Genomic DNA, 27,713 nt, shown 5'->3' with positions numbered 1-27,713 from the left:
AGAAGAGAGAAATAAAGATTCCATCAAAGGTTTCTATGACTGGTTTCTGTAATGTTTTGGTTTGGTTTTTTCCAGGCTTGCTTTACTTTCAGTAACACAAATTCTGAAGTGTTGTTACAGACTCTTTTGATTTTTATCATCAGTCTTTAGCTACATGGCAGAAACCTTCAGGTGGGAAATCTTGCTATGACTTGAAAATCTCAGATTACAGCCAAAAAAAAAAAGGAGAGAAGTTTTTATTCCCCACTACTATGGGTGGGGAAAAAAAAATATGACTCACAGATACAAAGGTCTGAAAGCCACAGGAAAAATAAATAATTATAATCTGTGATTGTTTTTCCTTTTTCAAATCTCATGGCTTTAAAGCCATCTGAAAAACCTACAAGCCCACAATTAGTGACTTTTGAATACTTGCTAATAATTCTGAAGTGGACTGGTTCAGAGAAGGAAATATTACTTTCTCTCATGACCTGTGACCACAAAAAATAGAAAATAATCAATGTATTGTACAAAACAAAGCATTTCTAGTCTCTTTTTCCTGCATTTCAGTGTTTCCCAGCTCCTTGCCATGATGCTACATTAACAAAGGAATATAATTTTCATTATGTTTTGGGGTTTTTCTCCAAAATTTACTTTGATTGCCCAGTTAAACACCTGGCAATACACTGCACACTTGTAATCCACATGAAAAACAGCACTGAGATCAGACAACAAGTAAATAAAATTAGAGCCTGTCTTCAGTGACTGAAGACTTAATTTAAGTACAGGAAAAATTGCTTACTGTGAGTTGTGAGGCAGTGGAACATCCAGAGAAATTGTGGATGCCTCATCCTTGGAAGTGTTCATGGCCAGGCTGAATGGGGCTCTAAGGAGCCTGCTCTAGTGGAAGGTGTCCCTGATCTTTAAGGTCCCTTCCAACCCAATCCATTCCAGGCTTCTGTGAGGGCTTCCTCCAGTACTGCAAAATGTGGGTCTGGTTACAGACCAGTTGGTTTGTTAAAAAGCTTCAGAGATGCATTGATTTGCAAACCCATCCAGCATATTTGTGAGTCAATAGATCTTCTTTATAGTGTCCTTGACTTTTATCAGTTTTGATTTCCTCCCCACCTCTTCTCTGCATTATCCTACACACAGAGGTGCATCAGGCCTTTGTGTGCTGTGCCTGGCAAACCCTACCACTTGCCTCCTATGAATTTCTCTTTCCAGCCCGCCTTCCTTTTTCTCATCTCTACTGATCTTCATTCTGCTCTGCTCCCCTTCACACAGTTTCCCTTTATACTGAGCATGCCCATCTAATTTAGGGCTTGACTTGATAAAGACACTTGATAAAGAGCTGCACATACAGGACAGTGCAGCTCTGAGTACAATCCCATCTCTGATCTGTCCCCCACAGGAAGCTGGCAGCTTCACCTTTAAACACATTTCAGTCACACAGCCTGATTAGGGAATGAACAGGGCTTTGTGACCTCTTAACTTTTTTGTATGGGTGCTGCCAGAGAACATCACTCCTGTGCCCTTACTAACCTGCTCAGGCTGTATGTGGATAAATCTGTGTGTATACACATTAGCACATGGTTGAAAGTGTGGTTTGTTTGTCACTGAGGTGTGATAATAAGTATTTACAGAGCACCTCATACAAAGAACTGTGAGTTGAGCAAGTTAAAATATTTGGAAAAATCAACAGTATCTGAGTTTCAGCTATTGCTTCACAAATAAAGCTGAGAGTGGGGGAAAATTTACTTCCAAAAGAGTCATTTGGAAGAGTACATTTTTGAAAGGGAATCAGTTTTGGAAGAGAAGAAGCGAGTCCTCTTGCAAAAATACTGAAGCATCTGAAGCAAAGACCCCATGGGGGGCACTTAGAAGCGGAATTTCATAATCTGTTTGCATTTCCAACTGCTAGGGCAGGACTGTGCCTGTCAAATGTGCTTGGTTTTTGTCTGATCTAGCTGTAAATGAGACTGTTTTACAGCCTCATATATCTCAGTCAGAAGCTCATTTCACACACGCTCATCAGTGAAATTAGTTCTTCAAAAACACATTTAGAGAAGTAAATGTCATCACTTTTCCCCCATGCCAAGTGCGGGGTTCGTAGCCAGCTTACTCTGTTTTAGGCACTGTTGCAGTGCCAAGCACAGGTACTTTGGTGTGGAATACAGATTTAAAACAGGCATATGCAGGTTAAACATCTGCTTTTCCCATTTCAACACTCAGATGGTTCAGATTATTTTTATTTTGGGGCTTTGGTCTAGTGAGATGAGTGCAGAGCTGGGAGTTAGGAGATGTCAGTTGTGTTCCTGACTCTGCTGGTGACACTCACTGGGTCCCACTAACCTGGTGTGAAACATAAGAAAGACTAAAAATAACAAGCCATGGTTTATATCTTTGAGATCCGTAGAGGAGAAGGAGAAAACTCCAGTCTATTTGGACCCATGGAGCTACTATAATTACAATCATTAAAAAAGAAAAATGGAACTAGATCAAGATTTTTTATACACAGCACTTGTACTAGGAAAAAACCTGCTATTTGATTGAAATGAAAACACTGCAGTAGTCATTAAAACATTTAGCAAAAAGAAAAGGAGGACAAGAAGAGAGAAAAGCATTTTTATACTAGAATGGCATGATTAAGGATTTCTGATTTTTAGACTTTTTTGTCAGGACCCAGTGTAAGAAAAAACATTAAATGAAACAAACCTTCTAAAATTAGGCAGCATACAGCTGTATTAAAAAGGATGGGAAAAGATTATTTTTGTTCTGACTGGAAAAAACACATTTAGAAAAAGCAGAACTTCCCACAAATCTGAAATTTTATTTCCTGCACACCAAATAATAAGCATATAATGTTATTTTTCTAATACCTTTAACTCAACATAAACATTACTGTATTTACAGACTGAGTATTAGCATGTATGTATACTTTCTACTCTGTAAAGTTGCTTTGCAACAGATCCCTTCACTTGCATACAGTGCATCCAGCTGAAAAAATCTGCTTCCAAATGATGAATCAGCTACTAAATTGTAAGTGGAAACTGGAAGACATCACACATAATGCAAGGGCTCTTCTTTGCATAAGGCCAATGTGACAAGAAAGAGTAAAATGAAGAAACATTTCCTTCTTAAATGTCAAAAAAACTTAATAAAAGAAGAGCAAGAAATTCAAATTATCAGAAATGATCACAGATTCACTGCTCGAAAGCAGGTAAAAATAAAACAAAACCAGCCTCTCTCCCCAAACCTTGTGCCTTGCCTAGAGAATAAGCAACTAATAAAGAGCGAGCACAAAGAGCAATATTTCACCCAGCAACCTGCAATACAATCACAAAAGGATAACAACAAATGGATGTGGAATTTCACCCCAAGACAGGACACAGACATGGCCAGAGCAGAAGGCAGAGACCTGGAGGTATTTTTATACTCTTTACACTGATTCAGTGACTTGCAGGGCTTGTCACACCAACTCATTGCCATGGAATTGAATCCCATGGCAATAGGACCAGACCAATCTCTGACTTTTCATTTCCTGCATTTTCAAACATGACCCCAAAAGGCAGAGTTCCTGGGGTTGTAGTCAGGAATGCAAGAATAAGAGGAAATGTTAATGAAGGTATGGTACAATTACAAGACCAGGGTGCTTCATGTTTTCTCTAGACACTCCACAGATGGCAGGAGAACGGAGGAATGATCAGGCAGGGCAGAACCCCAGACTGCTTCAGGCAGGAAACCTGGAATGGTCAGTAGCACATCCTGCTGAGAACTGCTGAGTTGCTGATAACTGGTAGCTAAAGATCAGCTCTAACCCCAAAGGAGGTTTGAAATCCAGAAGTGTGTCCATGAGAGTTCTCACAGAATGGTTTGGTTTGGAAGGGACACTGAAGATCATCTACTTCCAACCTCCCTGCCATGGACAACAGCACCTTCCACCAGTCCAGTCCCACAAAGCCCCATTCAAACTGGCCTTGGACACTTCCAAGGATGGGAAAATCCCACTGGAAAATCCTATTTTACCTCCTTTACTTGCACAGTGCCACTTCCTGTGGCAGTGAGTTTTACAGCCTAACTACAGCTGGGTAGAAACTGCCATTCTCAATGGACATTTACCACCTTTTGGTTACACTGGTTGTCCTTTTCTTCTTCTGTCATGATTCAGAGAGGCTTTACATCCTCACATGCATCCTTTGTACCATAGATAATGAGTAAATAGAATTTGACAGTGCTTTGTGGGATATTGTTTCAAAGCCTCAGGAGTGTCCCTGTGAGGAAGAGCTTTCAGTAGTTTCATGTTGCAGATGAGCACACGTAAGCAGAGTTTAGACACATCCAATTTGGGAATTTGGGCATTTAAACTTCAGCCTTGCCCTCCTGCTAAGAATATAAAATCAGTTTATTTAACTTTTTACTCTGCCATGTTGCTACTGTTTCCTTAGAAATTCCTTCTGAATTCCCTCTCCTCTAATTTTCTGTTATTGCCTTTTTTTTTTTTAATTCAGGTAGTATAAAATTTTTCTTAAACTTCCCTAGAAATTTCTCATATAAGTATGTGGACTTTTCAAACACTGGCAGATCAGTAGAGTTCTTTGGGCACTAAATAATTTACCTGACAGATCACTTGAGCACTCTCCCATTAGTGTTCTAATCAGTCAGGTTCCTAATAATTTTGTCAATTCTCCTGATAATAAATTGCCATTATTCAGTCCACACAGCCAGACCCCCCTGTGGAAATCAGTCCCTACCTGAGTGTCCCTGTGGAAGCCTTTGAAATGCCCAAGGTGAACACTGGGCCCCCTGTCCCACCATGGCCTTATGAACTTGGCTGAATATCTGCCTTTGGGATCAACCACCCCCCACTCCTTGCCTCTCCCAGACATCTCACACACCCAGCCATGACCTCAATCTCCCTCTACCTCCTGCTGTCCTATTTCCCACTTTCTTTGGTAGCACCTGCAACACCTCCGGCTTGATATCGTCAGTACATCTCACTAATAGACTTTCCTCTTCTTCAGATTGGTAATGAAGAACTTTACAAAGACATTAAAAAAAGATTTGTGGCCAAAGGTCCCATTAATTATGTTTGTTGTAGCCCACTAGGCACCTTCTTCTAATGCAGCTCATTCCCATTTATCACAAACCTTTGTTTACAACCTCTTTGCTAGTTTTCAGCCCTCAAGTCAATGCTTCCTCTCCCAGGGAATCCAGTTTCTTTTTTTTTTTTTTTTTGTTTTAATTAATGGCAGGATGTCTTTCTTCCAAAACACTCTCTGCATATTACCATAGATTTATGTAGCAAGAAAAATACATAAAGGTTTAACCACAGAGTGTAAATTAAAACAGCATCAATTTCATACAGGTATAGTTCTATACTGATGGAAAGAGCAAACAGGCAGTGTCAGGGCAGGGACAGCCAGTAAAACTCAATGGCATCTGCTCTGCAAAGGTCAGGAAAGATGATGGAAAGCCTCTCTGGTGCCTCTGCATGGATGGAGCCGGTCAGTTTTGATGTGGCTCACACTTTTCCTCCCTCGGGCAGCTCTAGCTGTTCCAAGACATGAACAAGACTAATAGAAATTCTTAAGTTTCTGCCAGGCAAGCTTTCTTCCTGATCACCTTTGTCCAGCAATTAAAAAGGCAGACACCTGTAAGAGTTAATGGGATGTCATTCCAGATGTTTCCATTTGCCTCCAAGGTTAAGTCTACCCTGATAACAGGCATCAGTCTCTCCAAGCAGTCTTTGAGCACAAACTCATGGCACACCTGATGAAGCAGGAGGAAAGGAGGCTGCACAACGTGAGGATGGTGCTGCTCTCACATGGCTGCCCACATCTTCCTGGAAAGGGTGATTCTGCCATGCACAGCCTCCAGGCCACCCCCTCACAGAAAGGTGATGCCTTAAGTTCTAGCTTTCATATTTTCTAGATTCTGTACTGCCTTAGTGGGTAACCTGAACTTCATATAAAGTGTTAGCAAGTTCTCTTCACAGGGCAGTTAGGCAAAGCAATCCTTTTCCAGCCCCAGAACCACGGACACTGTTGCATCTTCAGGCACAAAAAGTGTAAACAGCAAATTGAGGAGAGCACTCTGGGAGGAGGGGACTTCCTAAGCTGAAGCTGAAATTGGACAATTAACCCCAATATGTAAATGGGCCAAAGCTTACAGTATAAGTGGGAAAACTCATGACCAGGAGTCCATCTTGGGTGGAGCCATGGCTGGGCTCTTTTACTGCCCAATAAATACCTACTTTATTCCTTTAATTCTGTCTAGCCTCTGCTCCAGGTAGCCTCACTAGGCATCAACCCCAGGACCAGGGCTCTGGACTGGACTGGCTCCCAGTCCTCTCCTCTCTGGATGCAGACCGGGGGGTGGGGGTGGGTGGGGTTGTTTTGCTGACCATGAATAGCCAAAAGCTTCTCCTGAACCTCATCTTTATCATCTTGTGATGGACCTGTCACATTCCTGGCTGTTCTCTCAGTGCCCCAACCAGTAGCTCTTTTGTCTGGTCCCCTTCTGCCATGCTGAGCATACAGGACTGTGCCTTGGTTTCTCTTTTAAACCTTTCAGCCCCTTCTGTTCAAGGCCATTGCTCAAAGATAAAAGTATATCCAGGAAGAGGGACAAGATCCTCTTATAGAAAGGCTTTGCATGAAGCCAGAGTCTCTGAAATTCACCTCCACAGCATGTTCAAGAAGTAGGTGACATCATGAAAATTACTTTGGCACAAGGGAAAACATACGATGCAGATTAGGAGGTCAATTATGCAGACTTTCTCAGGTCTGGAAAAGAAAAAGGAGCATCTGAGTTTGACAGAAGGATTAGGAGAGCTCTGGCAAGGTCTTAGCCACTGCAGAAAGCCTGATCAGGGAGATTATGGAGAACAGCAAGGAGACTTCCTGCCATTCTGTAAGACTGAAAAACTTGCAGAAGAAATGCCTGAAGTGTCCCAGGGCTGACACATCTGGGCTTGGGCAGAGCCCTGGCTGCCCCAGGCCTGACTCGTACACACACAGCAGCTCACAGAAGGGATAGCTGGCACAAAAGAGAGAATACAAAGCACAAGGCGAGAAGGGGAAAAAAAAAAAGAGTTGGTGCTACATACCCCTAACCAGTAATGGCATGAAATTTTTTCAGATGAGAGGATCTGGAAGGTCTTGTGAAAGCCTGAGCAAACTAAGTCTCCCTGATTCCTGAAGCTCATCCTTCTCCAGACCGCACACACAGGACTTTTTGAGGCTACAGACATCATTAAACCTGTGATATCTTTCAGTAAGAGAAAGAAAAACCCCTTCCCTTTACTGCACATTGTTCACCTTTGGTTCCTGAGGTTCTGTTGACAGGCCATGCACAAAGGATGGCCAGGGTGGATACCAGGAGACTTGTTTTCCTGCCCATCCAACAACACCTCTGGGCCTTGTGATGAGGAAAAGCCTGCACAAACCCCACAGAAGCCTCTATTCCCTTTGTACCTGCTGGGACACCAGCAGCACAGGCAGCCTTATGGACCGTGTGCTCCCCAGGAGCTGGGAGGGGTGGGAGGGGAGCACGACTTACTGGGCACGCGGTTGATCGCCTTCAGGGGCCTCAGGACACGGACAGTACGGATTGCAGACAGGTTAATGTTCTGGAGATCCAGGGAGTACTCCACCATCCTGCAGCAGGGGAAAGAGAGGGAGAGAGAGGAAAAAAAGAGAGAAAAAGAAAGTTCAAAAGAATCCAGAATTTTGGCTTGAGACACGGGTTTATAACTTCTTCATTGAAGAGTTTCTGGAAGTTATTGGGACGAAGCCAGAGCTTCATCCTGGCACTTCTGGCCAGGGCACATGTGTGGGGTGGCCTCTGCACACAAGGCCATCAGGACAGGAGCCATGTGGCCAGTTTTGTTGGGAGTTATCCTGCAGCACAGTGGGGTGCTCCCTGTGCTCCCCTCATCTCCCACTGCAGGCTGTGTGGTCTCGGGAGGCAGCTTCAGCTAAACCTGCTTTATCTTACCCAGAAATAAACCCTCTTTCTTAAAGCACTAACTGCTTTGACTAGATGGAAAGGCTTCCCCCATGGCTGTGAATCACTCCTTTTTGACACCAACCAAAAGGAGAAAAGCCTAATTTTAGGACATATGCTAGACCTTAGCTCTCCTAACTGAACAACATGTGCTGTAAATAACCTCAAAGTGCAAATAGGTGTGACTCAAGCATTGGCTTTGCTGCAAGAGCAGCAGGTGCAGGTGACAAAAAGTGGCCTGGCCCAGCAATCCTTAGCCCAGTGTTCTCTCCTTGCCCAGCATGGCAAATGTCCTGTCTCTTTAAAAGCACGGTGGGAAATCATTATAATGATGATTTGATAATTATAATGATATAATGATAATCCTGGCCAGAAATCTCCACCTGAGGACCTCAAATCATCTTTCATGAACAAGTTTTCATGAACAGAGATGCATGAGACCTCCAGGAAGACATGGGCTGTTGTCACCAGCTTCCCTTGGGTAACTCTGGTCTGCTCATGGGATCAAGAGCATGACAAAGTTGGCAGGTGAAATAGCAGCAGAGTCAGGACAGGAACTGCTTCTACAGAATCTCTTCTCAGACTGAATAATGAAACTACAAAAAGTTCCCTTTTCCCTGGCCTTTTAACAAGAGTCAGGAGACAGGAAGGGATTGGGGGGACTGCCTTTTGTTACTGCACCCTTTCTCAGAAAAAAACCATAATTTTACAGAAAGACCCACAAGTAAATGGAAAGTTTACCCAAATCCCCCTAACCAGGAATAATTGAGAATTAAATGAGAGCTTAAGTGAGACACTGAGAGGGAAATGGGGTACAGCCAGTCTGTAAAAAATAATCAGGGAGAGGCATTGAGCGAAATGGAACAGTGGACTCATCCTTCTACAGATTACCCTCCATTCAAGAGGACCTTGAAGAGCTAATGCCTGGTTATCTGTCTACACCTTTCACAAAGGGGACTTGTCAGAGTGATGGATTTTCAAACACGATGGGGTAAACCTGTCGAAGTGTTGTGATTATCCTCTCTCATGCTCTCTTTCTTTCTCTCCCTCATTCCTTTCAGTCTGTTCTCTCCCGCACTTTTAGGGTAATTGCATGAAATAATTCTTCCTCTGAAATGCAGTGGCATTCATTTACCTCCCTGGAACTGTCAGTTCCACATATACCAAGTGCAGAAGAAGAGACAAGGGATTTCATGCAGATAATCACAATATTCCCACACCCAAAAAAAGCCCCGACCCCAAGCCAAGCAGAAATGTTCAACCAGCCTACAGAAAGAATTAGTGATAGACAGAGGCTTAGGATGCAGTCAGATGAAATTGGAAGCAGGTACAAAAGGAGGAGGAACACACAGAGATAACGCGTGGAGATGACTCCAGGACATCCCCGTGTGGTGCAAAGACACACAGTGAAAGGGCCTTGAGTAACCACTGACCAACCTTGCTCCAAATAAAGCAAGATTGTCTCATCAGCATGTTGTTGCTTCAGAATTAGACAGACCTGCTGAAACTTTGGGATTACAGTTACAGGCAAAGCACACTACAGACAGAGTTGTATTGCTCCCAGGCCATGAGCTAGCAGCTCTTCACAGAGAGCTGACACACGGAAGCAGCTTCCTGACTGATGGAGCCCCCACGCTGCAGTCTGTTGTGGGGGTATGTATATGCACAGAAACATAAAGGCCTCAAGCTTGGTGAAGTCCCACTGAACTTCCTTTCCTCTCCCAAAAACACAGCTCCTAAGAAAACTGGGTTGCCTCTGAGGGGAAAAAAAGAAATAAAAATTGAGCAGTAGCAGAACAACCCAAGAGTCAAATGCCAAATAAGCTGTTGGCCCAAAATACATCTAATTTCAGAAAGTATTTTTTCTGAACTGGGAGGAGCCAAATGAGAAGTCCTGAATAATATTCAGAGAAACCAAGCACAGGGGAAAAGCACAGGGCTAGGGGCGACATGAAATGGAGGTGGCATCTTCTCTTAGCCTTAGCCATGCAAAATTAATTTTAAAATGTTTTCAAACCATTTGGGTTTTGTCCTCTTGTGGCTACAGCATGTGAGTAACCTTAACCCAGTGAACATCACTGCCTTCTCCTAGCTGGATTGAGTTTGCCACCTATACAGTACAGTTCCTGTGTCACTAGAAAATTATCAGTCATCCAAGTAGTGACCGTGGGTCCTTTCAGCACAAGACAAATGCTGCCTTAAGTCAACCCTGTGGTTCAGACAGCAGCAAGCCAGCCTCCTGCAGCCCTCAGTGGCCAGAGTCACAGATTTACTGCCATTATGTTCCAGTGTAGCCAGATAAAAAAGCTGAACAGACAATCACACTGCCAGGGAAAACAGCAGGCTGTTCCCAAGGATGGGTTAGAAAAGGGCAAACGCTGAATCTTTTAGAGAGCAACTGTAACAAAAATGAACTCAGCCCTAGGAGGCTCCAGCTCGATTAACAGACCCCTTCTGCCTACAATTCTTCCTGAGGCCTCCTGGTCTTAGCTGTAATAGCAGAGAAATACAGGATGCTTCAATCCCTGTGGATAAGACTGTTGTAGTCATGCAGATTGTATCCAAACAACTTTGATTCAATTCTAGTGTAATTTTGCATTAGGGCCGCTCATTTTCACCTTTTCATTTCTAGTGATCACTTCAGCATCAGCTTATGTTCACTCCTCTCTTTGGGCAATATTAGCATGCCCACACAATGCAGGTGACCAAGGTGCAGTGAAACTCCAACAATTATCAAAAACCCACCCATCTCCTATGTAGGTAAAACTGATAAAATCCAAATGTTGCCTCCATTCTCATGAAATAGGGTCTCTAAGTGACTCTGCTGGAGTCTCCAGGCATCTGCAGCATTTCAGGGGAGCATTACTGGGAGCTAGCCCAGCTCTTTTTGTTATTATCATTCTCCAGCCAGCCCTGCTCCCCACAGCCTGGAAACCCTGGACACTCAACCCCCTCTAGGTTTGGACTGAGCCCCATCTCCCAGTGCCATACGTGGGGGTGACATCAGACTGACACAGGACAAAGGGACTCATTGCAAGAAGCGATCAGTCAGAAGCTGCCAGCAGGTTTATTTCAGGAGGTTCACATTTCCTGTGTCTAGAGACCTTGTGGTGGTGGGTCAGGTGTACTGTGCTTGTTTGGACTCTTGTTAAGCTGGCTTTTGGATCCTTATCCCATCAGCAACCTGCAGAAGCCTGTGTTTGCTGGGTGTTTGTAAACCAAGGTAAGGTTACAGCCAGTAAAAATGGTTGAACTCCAGGAGACTCCCAGGCTCCTTGTCCTTGCTTTGTAGCAGCTCAGTGCCATGAGTGAGGGTACCCCCATTACCTAACTACCCTCCATCTTGTTCTCCTCTCTTTCTTGGCTGCTTAAGGCACGTCTTGTTAGTAAACACCATAAATTCTTTAAGGTTTGGGGGCAGTCAGACAGAGTCTAGGATGTGGGAAGGGGAAGAAAGAAAAAAAAAAAGACTGTGCTGGGTGTGAGTCCTTCCCCTTTATCATGACAGAACAAGGTGATATGCATCTCTTCTGAGGGAAACAGCAGCTCATTTCTGGCATCACTAAACTATTTTGTGGCCCCTTGTGTGAATGGATGAGCAGAAGGACAGGTTCAGAAGCTTAAACTATGCTAAATAAGACAAACTTCTCATCTGTGATGGAATTTGAGCACTGAGCTGTCATGATAATTGAATATTTACAGTAATTCTTCTTCCCTTGCTAGAGGTTTTCTTTTTTAAAACCTTCCACATGAAACTCACTGGAAGGAGAGGGGATTGGCACAGTCAGTGTCCTCACACCACACAGCTCAAGACTGATACATGTTGGGAATCTTGTCAGAGTGGGAAAAGGGACAGGGGCACTGCCTGCATGCATGGGGTTCATCCTGCATAAGCAGGGGGATGCCTGGCAGGGAACACCTCTCTGCTTGAGCTCTGCCTTCCTTCCCCCTCTCAAGGCATCCCACCTGCTCCCTGCCTCTTTGCATCCCTCTGACATACACCTGCCTGCAACATTTCCATCTCTCATTTCAATCTTTCTTCTTCATTCCCACTTTTTCCATTTGCCCCTTGACTTCCTTCATATTTTTCCATTTAGGTAAATCTACTCAGCTGAACACACAAAGGACCTGGAGTTAGACAGAGGAACTGCAGGGAACAAGTGAGCAATTTGTTAGCACGCTGACTCTGCCCAGAATGTGCCTGGTCTCGTGTCCCTCTGTCCCGTGTCACAGCACCGGAGCAGACAGTGAGTGCACGGGGACACGGGGGCATGGAAACCTTCAATGCTTGTGAGGCCTCAACAACACCAGAACAGCTTCATCAGCTCCAGCCTGGCACTGCTTTGGTCCTGTGCACCTGTGAGCTCCAGAGTGGGCCTGGATCTGCCTTGGCACTCGGCAGGAGCAGCACTCGTGGTCCAAGAGCAGAAATGCACGGCCAGCGTGGCTCTGTGCCAGGCACAGGGGAGCAGACTGACCAGCAGGAGGGAGAATAAAGCTAAGGCTCTCTAAAATAGACATGGTGACAGTACAAAAGCCACGTAAGGAGTCCAGAAAATTCAGACTTCATTTGCTGCATGTGTGACCTGGGATAATATACTCAAGCAATGCCTGGCTAGCTGCTACCTAGCAGTTACATTCAATGAAATCCATTAGTAAAGCAGTTCAAACATTACCATTTACCTCTTCATATTTACATCTCCTTATACCTTTATTAAATACTTATTAGCTGTCCTAGTCTTGGCTTCTGAACTTCTACTTGCTGAAAATTAGCAGCCAAAAAATGGCATTTAAAAACTATTCTGAATCATTCATGAAAAATACCAAGACAGTATTTTTCTTATGACACAAAGCCAATATGTTTTTGTCAAATTCAAAAGCTGCCTAATTCCCCTTCTCTGATAGAAGTTTTCAATTGAAATCTAATTAACTGCAGACTAATAAATTCATATTTTTTGTCAAATAAATTTAGGTTTGGCACTGAAGCCAAAAACTTCGTGGCTGTGACTTTCCAGCTGTAATTTTAGACTTGCTATGGGTCTCTGTGGGAAATGAAGCTTTTTCTGCCTGTGGACTTCCATTTGATCCCTACATCTATGAGCACCTGATATGACCAGGTCAGAAGAGTTTGATTGGTCTCTGCTCTGAATTCCTGCAGCTATGTGAGGGCTCAAAGACTGGTGGGTACCCATACCATGGCTAGATGGGATTTAATCAATGTCTTCTGTGTACACGAAATATGTCTTTCTGTCCTTGGCTCCTTGATCTGGCTATCACATTTTGCAAACTGGAATTTCTACCACTTTGAAGTTCTAGAACATAGGAGTCCATAGGAAGACCATCAGTTTTCCCTGACTGAAAATTTATTCAGATATCTATGCCAAAGGTTGGAGCTGACATCTCTCCCTTTATCAAAATGTCTAGCCCCTGATGCATGAGCTAAAATCTTCCACCTGAAGTTTGTGGGGTGGGGGGAGACTGATTTACCCCTAAATTCTTCCACTTCAGTCATACATACCAGGATGAGAAGGTGGTCTCACTGCCTCTGCTCTGGCTTCAAAGACTGTGGCTACAATACAAAGAAGGAGCAAAGCTGGTATATGCGCTGGACAATGAGCTCCAGTGGTCCCATATCTCCCCTCTTACATTATTGATCCCCTCTAGGAGAAGGAAAGTAAAAAAAGGCATGTGCATCACTAGATCCACACAGCCCTGGTCCTCTGTGGCCAGAGGCGTAGCCATGGGCAGGGAGTGTGGAGAGCAGGGCTGGCCAGGCTACCCCAGAGACTCCATCAGCTGAATCTGTGCTGTGGAAAGGGAAGACAGGCAGTAAAATCCACTGACTGGGGTCCACAACTGCCTGGGAAGTGGGGACCCCCAGCACTGGAGTAACAGCAATGAAGCAGGCGGAAGAGTGCACAGATAGGCAAGAAAAAGAGCACACAGATAAAGGTCTAGAGCATGGGGCACATGGGGCATTCAAGATTGCTCCTGTCATCCCTTGCTAAGGCTGGACGTGCCTGAGCTTGTACACAAAGAGAGCTGCAAGATGAATCCAATCTCTTGTAAATCCATCTGGACACATAAGAAGCAGGGCCAGGAGATTTTGATGAGGCCTGACCAGACACTGGGCAAGAGTGAAGGGCTATTGCTTCCACTCGGAGTCTGCAGCCACAGGATGCACACAAACCAGCTGATACACACGTGCTACTTGCCAGACCAGCAGGGCTCCCAGCCAGGACCTTTTTTTTTAAGTTTTCTGCCCCATGCCCCCACCATTTTGCTCTACAGATGGAGCCACATCCTTATTTTCCCCAAAGGTCCAGTAGGCTGTGGCAAATGACTCTTTCATTATTTGGACCTGAGCTTCTGCTGTATGGACATTGTGGTGCTGGAGGCATAGGGCTGCCAGGCAGATCCCAGCACCAGTATCAGCTCTCTTGGGATAGAGAGGTATATCTATATAGATATAGATACCTCTAGAACAAACTGTGCATTTTGCACCCATTTTGCACAGTTTGGTGCCTCTGGGGCCAGGCTTCAACATGCACCCTAAACAGATGATCCAAAATCCTTTCAACATCTACCACAGAAAAAGTGGAATAACACAGTAGGCCTCCAAATTGCTCTGCAAACCACAGTGTACTAAGCTAAGTAGTTCTGCTTATCTCTTTTAAATTTAGAGCTCATTATGCTGCAAAAAGACAACTCTCTGCTGACATGAAAACTGAACACAGAAGGAAAAAAAGCCTTGCTAGTAAAACAAGAAATGCAAAAATTACACTCTTTTTTCCTCATTTATGAAATATAATAATAATAAAGAGTCTATAATTCTGTTAGCAAAAAGACATTTCCTCAGGGAGTTATAGATCAATTACTAATTACACAGTCAGCTCCTGAGCTGTGATGCTTTGTATTCTTAAAAAAATAACCTGCAACTCTTCCCCCCTCCAGTACAAAATATTTTTTTACTTTTTTTTTTTTTTATATTGCTGTGCAAGCAAAAGCCGCTGAAAGCTTCCAGAGCCTGTGAGACTGGTCCCTTGCTGCCTGGAATGTGATTATTTCACACCCTGGAACACTCAGATTTCTCTCCAAACTGTGTACTAAGAGAAAATGTCAGAGTTTCTTAATAGTTTCAGAGACATGATACGAAAAGACATAAGCAGGTTTTCACACTGTGATAAGAAAGCCAGAAGGACTCGCCAAGCTCAGATGACTGAATTTGAGCGATGGGGCCTCACTTCTAAAAACCAAGAGTCAGAACACAGGCTGAGCTCTGTATTTCACTGCTTAGAGGGGGAAAAAAGGAAAATAAAAAAGAATGCCTGCATTTTGGTCCTATAAGCCTGCTGGTTTTACCTTTTTTGGGTCTTTGTGTTTTGTTTTTTTTAAAGAAACCTAGCATTCACATGGTAGGGAATTAGCTTTCAGGAAGGCAAAAATCAGAGGCAATAATTGAGAACTACCCATTACGCAGGCAGGGTAGAGCTGCCTCCTTGTTTTGATTCTTCTCTGGTGTGATTCATTTCGTTTTGATGACTGCTTTCATTTCAATATGTTGCACATCTAGGGATAGCTTTACTGGGAGAAAGCAAATGAAATAATTAGTATCATTAAGGAGGGAAAAGCGAGTGCATGTTTGAGGGGAGGGCTGTGCTGCTGCTATTTCTACCTTTGGTTAAGATGCTATTTAGCCTGCTGCTTGCTGGTTTCCATCTTTTTCTGATCACTACTTGAAACACCTAATTGCTATATTTATTACAGTTTTCTTTGACTTGCCATAATTTTATAGAGACTTCTATTTGGCATCGAACATTAGCTAACTAGGATTTTCTGAGCATTCTGCTGTTTACCCTGCTGCTAATAAGTATTTAATGATCTGAGATTTTAAAGTCATAACTATGCAAATTCTGGCCAGGTCCCTGAAGGACTGCAGTTAATTAAAAGCAAAGAAAAAGCAGAAATTGGCAACACTTCTCCATCTTGTGAGATTAAGGCCAGTTGGTGTGTTTTGGGTTAAGAGGCATCTTCCCAGTGTGGAAGGGCACCACGCAGTGATGGATTTGTTTCCTGGAAACAGGTGGACATTTGAGAATGGGAGGTTGGTACCTCACATCCTTCAGAGAGCTGCCAGTTCGCTTTCCCAGGCTGAAGTTTAGAGGGATGAACTTGGGGCCATAAGTGCTTTCCATGTAAGGAGAAAGTTGATGTACACAGTGGTGCTGCACATGTCTGAAAAGAGCTTGGATGGATGGATTTGGGAGTCATCATCTCTCCAGGTTTTTGGAAAGGATGCCATATCTAGGGAATTATGGGGAACAGAACTCAAAGACAGTAGAGAACTGTCAGAAAGAAAATGTAAATGTAATATCTCAGTTAATAGAAATACTTTCCAGACTCCCAGTGTGGAAGCTGCATAAAGCACTCGAAGAAGCAACTAGCCAAAAGGGATAGGGAGTGAGAAGAAGTGTTCTGCTCAGCTTAAGGGGCTGCCAGGCTTGCCTGAAAAGGGATTCTTCAGCTGTGCAAAACCCTCTCCCCAAAGGCTGCATAACTACTCAGAAAGGAAAGGGTGCTTTGGAAAAGAAATGGAGCTCCAGGAGAGCTGTGCTGCCATACTATAGGTGAAATTAAAAATCAAATATAGGAAGGCATTCAGACTTCAAGGACAGTATTTACCCATGATGGTGTGTTTTGAAACTAATTGTTTTTCTTATAATGAGAGATATACCACATATTATAGACTTGGATTTATGAACCTTTCTGAAGAAATTGGACAAGAAATATTCAGCTGAACTCATTAGTGGCACATTCTGGCCAACAGGCAAAAAGGTGAACGAGGAATCTGGTGACAAGGTGCTGGCTTGGCCAGCCACCTAGAGCATGAGACTGGCAGAGAACTGGGCTAATCCTGTGCAGAAATATTAACCAGCATTTAATTAGAAGAAAAATTAGGTTTTAGAGAACTGAAAGACCAGTCAGAAGATTAAATAAAAGGCCAAAGGGGAAAGTGATAAAACTAGGAAAAGAGTTAATTTTCACAGAACCTACATGTCAAGAACAAAACTAATCAAGGCACTAAAAGATGTAAAGAAGAGAAAAATAGTGTTGCCTATATACCAGTGCCAGGGGCCCAAGTAATAAAGAGGATAAGAATTGTTCATTTTATGAGCAGAATGCCTAAATGGCATTAGGAAGGCCTGGTGGGAAAATCTGCATGAAAGGAATATTAAAGTAAAGAATTTGAACCTAGTCAGGAGGCTCAAGTGGACAGAAAGAGAGGGGGAGTAACACACTCTGTCAGAAATGGCATTTTCTAGTACACAGTCAGTGACAAAATACTTATGGATTAATTTTCTGCCATATAGAGAATTCCTCCTGGCTAGAGAAATGGGCTGACAGGAGTCTCATGAAATTCAACAGATGAATACAAGGTCCTGCATTTGGGCTGGACTGATGGGCAGTAGTCCTGCTGCAAAGGAGCTGCCACTCCTGGGGGACAGGTCCACACAGGGAAGGACAATGACACACCAAGCTGCACCAGTCAGATTGCAGCGGGTAGATGAGGGAGGGATTATGCCCCTTACTTTGCACTCAGTAGACCATGTCTAAAATATCACATTCACTTTTGGCCCTCCAATAAAAGAAGGTGTTGATAAATTGAAGCAAGTTCAGTGGAGGCTCACCAAGGTGCTTGGGCGAGGAGCATTTGTCCTGTAAGGAGAGGAGATGATTTTGGTGGGACCTAACAGCAGTTCCTTGGTACCTACAAGGCAGTGGGATTTAAGCCAGAATCTTCACAGTACCATATGGCAGGAGAACAAGACACAACAAATATAAATAAAAAGAGGAAAGGGAGGTTCAGACTAGTTACAGAGACACATCAGCAGTGAGGCTGGGATGGTGAGAGATGGTGCCATCTCCATCCATGGTGGTCTTCAAGACTTGACTGGACAACTCTAACTTGAGTTTGCTGTTGACCCTCCTTTGAACAAGATTGGAGTGGAGACCCTACAAGGCCCTTTCCAGCCCTGATTACCTATGATCCTGTGGATGTGATTAGGTTTGTCCAGATCACACCAGAATACAGGCTGACTAGCACTCTTGATAAAAGCACTCTCCCAATTCACCTCTAAGAATTAAATTTGGGCAATGCATTGGGGGTACCTAAATCTCCTTGGCAGTTGCCAGCCTTGGAAATACAGAAAATTATATTCAAGAATGGAAGACAGATTTTCTATCAAGTTCTTTAAAAAAATAATTATAGAACTTGATTGCATGTGTTATGTCCAAGTCATGTAAGGTCACCGACAGTACCAGGTATATCTGGTGGGTTTGGGAGGCCATATTCATGAATCTGAAAGCACACAGAAACAGCCATAGAAACATAAAATCATTTAGATTGGAAAATGCCTTTAAGATCATTGAGTCCAGTTCAACCTAGCCAAGTCTATCACTAAACACCGTCCTTAAGCACCAGTTACATCTACGCCTTTTAAAAGTGTCAAACTAGTCAGACTTCAATTCATGAGTTGTGGAGTACAGCCAAATGGTGTTTAGGAATATTTATCGGGTATTCAAGAAGCTTCAGGAGAGACAAGAAAGGTGAACAGGCTAAGAAGATAGTACAACGTGAGTGAAAGCAAAAGCAGCTATGTAATAGAAGGAAAGGGAAAGGTGATACTCGTGAATATAAATTAGGAGATGGACTTGTAGAAAATTTGTAAGAGAACTGAAAGAGCACATAAAATAGTATAAGTTTTAGAACAAGAAAACAGAAGTGTCGCTAACAGCGTGAAAAAGGCAGAAAACATCAGTTAAAATAAAAGTCCTCTGGGGAAGGTCAGATGATGTAAGTGCACCATTGATCATAATGAGCTAATTTCAGCTCCAGCTGTGATCAAGTATTTCAGGCTGTGTCTAAATAGGGATTTTCTAAGATAAGCAAGTCTGGACAATTTGTATGCAAGAGTTTTAAAAGAGATGGCCAGAAAAGATCTGGACCAGTACTGATAATTTTTGATTAGACTCAGAAAACTGGGAAAGCATCCAAGGGTCAAAGGAATTCTGATGTTGTGCCAGTACACAGTGATCTCAGTGACAGGACTGATGCTGGTGACAGTACAGTGATGAAATTGTCAATATGCATCTTGGACAGATTATGGATTAAAAGTGGATAACAAAATTAACCATACCCAATACAAGTGTAAGGAAAAATAGACATCATCAAACTAATGTGTTATAATCTCTTATGAGGTTACAAGTCTGGTTCACACAAGTAATTAGGTTGATATGGCTGGAATGATATGTAATCATCATGACATACATTAGCTGGAGAAAAAACGTCTAAGTAATAAACCTCACACGCAACACTAAATGGGGATTCATTTGTGAGCAGATGTACTTCTGTAATGCACAATTCTTGCCACTCTGTTCTTTATTTATTTATCACAACCTGACAGAAAACTAAAAAAAGTCCCTGATGGATTTTGCAATTGAGGCGTATTTTTGGGAGAACAGAAAAGAAATGAAGATGACAAGTCAGGGATAGAACAGCATGAACTGCCTTGGAAATGCAAATAATATGTATTCCAGTATTCCAGTTTTAAAAAAATGGAACTAACATACCTCTGTGAACAAAGTTTACTGTTCCTACTAATAGGAAGGGGTTTTCTCTCTTCAGAAGAGGAGACAGGAAAAAAAACCCCAACCAATCAAGCTTGGAGACCATGAAGAAAGCAGCTGAATGAATTGATTGTGAAGTGCTGTGATTGAATGGACAGGCTACTGCAATACTTGGCTATAGGAAACGGGAAATTTCAGGCAGGAATAGTTAGACAATATTACAACCAATGGCACTGAAACAGACTGAAGCACTGACAGAATGCTCTGTCTTATTCTGAAATGCACCACTTTAAAAACTGTTTAAGAACATTCCAAGAATATCTCAAAATGCCAAAATATCCAAAATGTCATTTCTCACACCAAAGGTAAGGACAGGAGGAATTTGACCACAGTTTGAGATCTACATGGCACACTCCACTGTGATAATTGAGAGAGATAAAGACAGCATTCTGTGAAAGACAGACCCACTCAGTCAATGGAATTCAAGCAACAAGTAGTTAGAGAAAGATTTTGGGCATATTTTTGGGGACACATGTGTAATCATAATCAAACACTAACCCCCCCCACCCACGTAGTGAAGTCCTCTGCCCCTTAATTTACCTAATATGTTTCAGGGGTGCCACAGAAGTGGGCAAGGACAGACAGAATTCCCAGCACAGGTGGTTAATTACAGCACTTGGATCATGAGAGGCAGAACAACCTCTCTCTACATGGAATTCATTCTCCTCAGGTCAGATGTATAAAGGGATGGTATCTCCTTTCCTAGAGGGACAGTGGCATCATCTCCAGCCACATGTCAATGCAACTGTTTCACAGAATAGAGCGAGCAGGGGCAATTGCTCACTCTTGCATTGCTAGAGAACTGCCTGGCTTGATGAGCATGAGCCCAGAAACAAGTGACTCTTCCCCTAAATTCACACACATACAGACTCTGGCTGACATTTCCCATCTGATTAGCTTTCTCATTATCTCAACTTTCAAACCACCATAGGCTCTCAACTTGAGGTAGCTGCCCTCTGAGGCTGCCTCAGCTCGAGCTCTCCAAACACACCCATCACTGTGGGAACCAAATGACGCCAGACAGGACCTGATCACGCAGGGAAGGGAAGAGGGACTCCCACCAGGACAGCTGGTGGTGACGAGCACAGTCTGCCTGAAACGTCTGGGAGCCTGCAACCTCCTGTCACCAGCAAGCAGTTGGGAATGGGAGCGTCAACAAGCTGAATCTGCAGCCCTGGTTGTTTGTGCACACAAGGGGCATTGGCACTCCTCAAACCAAATTGCTTCATGTGATTTTTCGAGGTCTGAGGGGAACAGTGAGGGACAACATTGACTTCTAACTGTTGTTTTGGGTTTTTTCCTAACCCTTCCAGAAAAAAAACCAAAAAACATTTTGAAGGTGGTTAGGGGAGGGAGTGTTTGAGAGGGGAGAAAATTCTGGTGATGTCAGCTCCTATTGCCATGGAAACTGAACATTTTTAGTGACAATGGAGTCTTCCTCCTTGAGCTGCTGGGTTGCAGGGGCAAGCAGGGCAAGGGCACACGAGGGAATTCAGCTAACTAAAACTATAGCTTCTGGCTTTCCAAGGAAGTGAGGAAATAACTACAAATGATTGCCTGAATACATGGTTTATGTAACCAGAGTACTGTCTGGGGCCATAGCAGCAAGCACTCATTATGCTCTTTGATAAAACGTGCTGCTGTGCACCAAACCAGGTGAAGACATCTCAGCTGCCCAGGAATGCCCCCCAGAGTGGGCCCTGCCTGCGCCTCACTTTTCCATGCTACAGTCTGTTCTTTGCAACCTTTGCTGCCTTGCTGGTGTTTATTTGGAGAGGGAGAAGGGAGGAGAAAGGGCCAGGAAGTACAATCCATATTCTGGAAACTGAGAGAAGCTGCATGGACCCCAGGCTGGGCATTGCTCCCCGACATCAGGGATGTTTCCTTAGGAGCCAAGTTTATGACCTCCCTTACAGAAAACAAGAATCCAGGATGATGAAAAGGAGAAGGCTCTTAGAGAACACTGATTAGCCTCTGATCAGGATCTAGCTCCCTGGCATGGAGACAATGTGCAAGACCTAATACTAGGTGTCCTCCCTAAGTCAATGCTAGGGCAGCATCTGGACAGCATGGCTTCAGTAAGCTGAAGGCATGATCCAGGCGTGGAATCAATAAGGATAAAGGTTGGGGCTTACATCTGAGGTTAAGCAAAAGCCTACAGTATGTAAGGACAAGTTAAAGCCTTGGATTTGATTTAAACAGTGCAGACAATTTTAATGAATTTCAAAGAATAATGAATTAATAACCACAAGCTTTTATAACTCGAAATACATTATATAGTCATTAGTTCTATATAACTAAATGGAAAAATCTTTCTTTAGCAGAAGTCCTTTGAGATCAGATATTCTAATGAGATTACTATCATTTCATTCTGACACCTCATGAGGACAACTGAATAGAAATCAGGAAACAAATTTCTTTCAGTTTTGGACCTGAAATAAAAAAATCCTCCACACAGATTATTTAATATCTAAGGAGTTGATTCAAAGTCTCCTTGGCATTAAAAGAAGTTCATATATGAGCTTTTTTTCCTAGTACTGCTATCAGATGCACAAAAGATTATCTCTCCTCAAATTCCTGCCAGCAATGGTGACAGAAGGAAATATGTAAGGGAGTTTGCTCCCTCCTTGCCTAGGTTGTGTGGATTTCACTTGTTTTCTGCATGAAGTATTTGAGCTCTCCCTCTTTCATTTAGTATTGCCCCACCCTCTCTTCAGACAGCACCACTCACATACCATACTTGCAGGGACCCCAGGCAGAGCAAGACCCCAGTTCCCACACATTTTTACCCCATGCTGGTTTTCCTGTGCCCACCTGGAGCAGAGTCTTTCTCCCGGCACACTGCGGCACATCACCCGCACGGAGCAGCGCCATGGGCTCCAAGGCCCCCTTTTCAAACCTACCCAGGTTTTCCTTCCTCACAGGCTGCTGTGCTAGGGTCTTTGCTCTCCCTGCACCCAGTCTCCGGCAATTCAGGAGCCCAGGCTAGAACATACAATGATCTGGCTTTCCTCAGCACCAAGTCTCAGGGGCTTTAAGTGGCACTTCTCATGTCAGGCCACTTTAAATCAGATCTTAACCCCAGCAGAATCAGCTACAAGAAAGGTCTTCCCATCTCACACACATTGTGTTAATTTAGAAAAGCCTACAGCTTTCATCTGCCTGTCCTCTTTCATGCACAACCTGGCTGAGAATCAGCCTTCAAATTTTTACAGCTGCACCAAGTTTGAAAATCTCTGCTCCTCCCAGAAGCAAACAATTATCTGCTCCTCCAGAGGGAATGACTTTCAACTCTTGCTGTAGAAGAACTCTGTCAAAAGCAAATATAAAGACAGTGCTGCTCCACACCAGGGGGAAAACTGCAAAGTGAGCTCAAACTCACTGCTAGCTCAGTCAGTAATACATGCACTTCCAGGCAACAGTGGGGCTGGTAATTCCTGGCTAAAGAAAAATAAAATCGAGGGCTTCCATCTGAAAAGATGTTCACTTTTTTTTTCCCTGTGAGAAGAGCAATATACCATATTTATTTCTGGTTTTTTGGGGTTTTTTGATTTGTTTTTTTTTATGCCACAAGGCATTCTAATTGAAAATTAGAATTCTGGGGGAAAAGCACATCCCACTGGTATCAGAAATGGACATTTTGCTGTGATTTAGCAGGCAAATTCTCATAGACTTTCCACTTGATACATGCAGAGGGGAAAATCAAAGCTTCACCATAGCAACTTTGTTGTAAAAAACCCTCAAATGTCAACTTGTCCCAATAGTACTGCGGGTAATGCTGGTGCAATACAAAACCAAAAAGCCCTGAATAAAAACCCCACATTCCTACCCTTGAAACACTGCTGCTGGAAACAGAAATGTTAGCTTTAGTTTGGTTCTGGTAAAGGTTACACCTCTTCTACCTAGACACTTTAAAAACACAAAAACCCAAAAATGTCTCTGGACGAGCTCTTCAGCTGGTACAAATGAGCACCCTCTGCTGAAGTTGTGCTAGACAGGTGGCTGCACATCAGCTGAGGAGCTGAGCTACCTTGTCCGCTCTTTCTTCCCCTGGCTGCTAACCCCAGCATGCCCAAATCCAGCTTGGCTGCTGCACTGGAGTAGCACCACAGTGGAAACTTTCTCCTCAGTCAAATCATTTCTGTTCCATACAAGACTCTAGTAAACCCAAAATAAACCAACCCAGAAATTATCAACCTACCCAGCCATGACAATGAAGAAATCCAGGCGGTTCCAGGTGTCTCCAAGGTAACACTTCTTGCCAAAGATCCCCAGGGCCACCATCTTCAAGACCATTTCCATGGCAAAGAAGATGAAGATGAAATCATCAAACACCTGCCAAACAGAAACCCAAGAGCATATTTCACAAGCATTCTCAGCCTTGGACTTTCAAACACAGAATGTGAGAAAAATACTAATTTCAGTACTCCTGAAAATGAGATCAAGGCAGGGCTGGAAAAGTTTCTTCCACGTAGCCCTGGCATCAGAGTTTCTTGCTGCTCAAGCTCAGTGAGGGCTTTTAAAGTTTTTTCACCCACAGGTGCAACAACTGATGCAGACTCAGAGACTCCTTACATAGACTTCAAAAGTGGTGTTGGTTCAGCACCAGCAGATTTAAACTTGGCCAGGAAAACCCTGTTTTTTCCAAGATCCCCCAGGGAGGGACTCCTCATCCCATTGCTGCAGATGGCTCAGCTGAGGACATAGTGCAGCTTCCCTCACAGCCTGGACAGCACATCACAGAGAGAAGCTTCAGATACCTGAAAGCCTTAACCACTGTGCGTGACAGCCTTTGCTGTCATCTTCTCTTTGGGGAAGCATCAAGCACAGCTGGTGTCTTACAGTCTGGATGTACTCATGGCCCTTCTAAGCATTCTCTTTATTTCTTCTCCCTTTGGGCATCCTGAATTCCACAGTATCTGTTGAATCAGTAATAGTTTTGCACATCACCAGGCTACCAAATGCATGGGGGCTGCTGTTCCCTCCTGCCTGGGCTGTGTAACCTCAGTTATTTCTCCCGGGCCTAACCCTGACCCATGTGTCTTGTGGGTGTCTGTGTCAGGAAACCCCTGCTTATGTGCAGGTTCATTAATATTAGCAAGTGTTCAGTATTGCACAGTCACAAGTAAAGTTCATTCATTCTCTCTCTTGTCCCATTCCCTGCTCAAAGCAGGCTCTTGCCATTTTACAGCAGGAGAGCTCACTGCCAGCGACGGCCTTGCCAGCCTCTCCAGGAGGGCATCGCCCACACGCTGAAGGAAAGCATGCATGAAAATTTGTGACTTGGACTGAAGCACCATCACAACGAGAAGGAAATCTGCTTACCTGCAAGATTTTACACCTGTCAGAGAGGCAGTCCATATCCTCACATGGCTGGTACATTCCCAGGGTGACACAGTTTAGCAAAATCACCATCATGCTGACACACTCGAACCAGGTGGAAGAGAGAGTCAAGGAAAACTTCTGCAAAAGCATCATGGCTGAGATAAGCTTGCTCTAGGCTTGAGTAACAAGGTAGGAAGATTAAAGGAAAGAAGTGCTGGTAGGCTGATTTATTATATTCCCACATTCTCTGCACCCAGTTCATCACTACTCCATTCCTTGATTAAGCCAAAACTCTTTTATAAAAGGGAAAGCAGAGGTAGCACAAAAGGCCTAAAGTACTTACACAAGTCAAATCATTGCCAGAGTCAAACACATGCTTGCTCCTCTCCTGTTGGTTTGCAGAGTCCCTTCCCTCTTTGGTTTACTGAATATTCCAAACACATGGAAGAGACTTTCCAAGGTGGGCTATACCTAAACATATCATAGACCTCCAAGATCAAGGGATCTAAATCAAAATGGGCAGATTGATCTCTACATGATTATTGCCCTTCTGGAAAGGCTGGACCTCTCTGTTGTCCCCTCTCAGAGAAACCTGGGGGTAAATAAGTGCCACTGATCCTGTCACTATGTTTCCAGCAGTGACCAATGCTGGATAAAACTCCACAACACGCCCAAGTTACTCACTAACTATAAGGAGAATTTGTGTTTCTGACCCCAGCTGGTGATCTGTTTATGCCCTAAAGCATGAGGATTGATAGTCCTTATAATTGTTTTCTCAGCTACGCTCGTGTCCCTGTAGATGCTTTGCTTATTCATTTGAATCCTTTGTTGATAATCTTGCTAAAATATCTGCTTTGATAATAGTTAGCAGCCCAGAGCTACATTGGCTAATTATACTTTACATTAAAAACTGTTCCCTCCTATTTATTATTAATTTGTTGTCTTAGAATTTTGTCAAGTGCCACTCCATTTATGTATTAGGGAAGTAGATAAAAATAATGTATTTGTGTGACCTTTGTACTCTACACATTCTAGCTGCCCCCTCTCACCATCCCTCTCCTCCTGAAGGAGTTTTAAAGCCTGATACACACTTACCCAAGAACTCATTTACAGTATTTTAGCTCTAAAAGAGGGTACATTTGTGCAGTACTTTCCAGTGTTCTCATTGCAAAGCAGTGATGTAGACTAAATAGACCTCCAGCCTCTGGCAGAAATGTTCTTGGGCATTTTACACACCTCATGACAACATATCTGCCCAGTCCCCACTGTCAGACAATTTTATCTTTTTTAAATAGGAGAGGCACAAAATTATCTACTTAAAATCCAACCCACTGAGTGCATCCATTTTCAGTCCTTTCAGTACTGAATCTAAAAGGGCAGCCTGTATCTCTGATCACTTCTGAAAGACATTCAGCTTCTGTGGTTTGTTCTGAGCAACTCTTCCATGCTCATTCTCTGACAGTGATTTATGACTAAACTGCACAATCTGATCTAGAAGATTATTAATTCTCTCTCTTCTCCCCCACCTGGTTTGTGGTGAGCTACCTTCAATTGCAAAATCAGACAAGAGCAGGGCACTAGTTCTACTGTTCCAATTATGCTCTAATGTGATTTCAAGAATGTGTTATCCCTACCCCTCACAAAGTTAATCCCATGTGCTCTACAAAGTCATGCACGTGAAGCCCACCCTCAATGTAGGCTTCAAAACCAGGCTCTTTTCTGAGAGGAATGCACCAAAAGGGCACCAAGTATTTTCACTCAGGATCTATGCAACACAACTTCAACTTCCCACCTCCCTCTTTCTTGCACATTTCTTTAATGATCAGACCTGAAGGCCAGGAAAGCAATTTGAGAGTTTTCCATTAGCTCACACAGGGTTTTTAGATAAGACTGCAGTTCTTTTTCTGGACTCTTCAGAATCTGTTTGGTGCCACCATTGCCTTACAGAAACACAGAATGGTTGATGTTGGGAGGGCCTCTGGAGGTCATCTTGTCCACCTTCTCTGCCCAAAGTAGCATCAACTACAGCAGATTGCTCAGGGTTAAATCCACTTGGGGCTTGAATATCTTCAGGTATAGAGGCACCAGAACCTCTCTGGGCAACCTGCTCCAGCATTTTATTATTACACAGAAAATAAGTGTTTCCTTAAGTTAAAATAGGACATATCCCACTTTTCAGGCTGTGACCATTACCTCTTGGCCTGTCACTGGGCATCACTGAGCAGTCTGTGTCCTTTACTCCTCCTATCAGGTATCAATACACATGGATAAGAGCTCCCTAAACCATCTCTCCTCCAGCCTGAGCAGCCCCAGCTCTCTCAGCCTTTCCATTTTTGCAGGTGCTTTGACAGTGACTGGAAAGGCAGCACCAGTGAAGCCCTGATAGAGGGGTCAGTGCTGAATGACATTCTTCAAGGGCCAAAACAGTGTCAGAGCAGTCTGAGACAATGGTTGCAAAAGTCCTTCTCCCTGGGGATAAGGATGTCAGAAGATACGTGGACAAAACCAGGGTCTCAAACCTTCCTGGAACAAATTAATGCATGACAAATGAAAAGCAGAAATTGTTTTAAAAGCCATTTGGCTTTTTTTTCTCCAGAAAGCATGACACAAGAGAGTTGGAGGCAGAGAGTATTACTCAGAGTACAGCCCAACTCGGGAAAGTTGGGAGTTTTGATCCAACACAGATCTACACTTCTATGCACGTGCCTTGG

The 27,713-nt window shown here is 43.5% G+C and overlaps 1 protein-coding gene across 1 annotated transcript in view; it reads right to left on the bottom strand.

Annotated features, from left to right (window-relative positions):
• CACNA1I (calcium voltage-gated channel subunit alpha1 I) overlaps window positions 1–27,713 on the bottom strand; it is a 151,598-nt gene that overhangs the window by 58,555 nt on the left and 65,330 nt on the right. The window contains 3 exon segments of the mRNA XM_030959648.1: window positions 7,543–7,640; window positions 23,879–24,012; window positions 25,003–25,114. Of these exon segments, the coding sequence (XP_030815508.1) occupies window positions 7,543–7,640; window positions 23,879–24,012; window positions 25,003–25,114 (344 nt within the window).

The sequence above is a fragment of the Camarhynchus parvulus genome, chromosome 1A, assembly GCF_901933205.1.
Source record: "Camarhynchus parvulus chromosome 1A, STF_HiC, whole genome shotgun sequence".
In the NCBI taxonomy this organism is placed as follows: Eukaryota; Metazoa; Chordata; class Aves; order Passeriformes; family Thraupidae; genus Camarhynchus; species Camarhynchus parvulus.
Note: the sequence above shows the minus strand (reverse complement) of the source record. Positions and strands in the feature narration are given on the sequence as shown.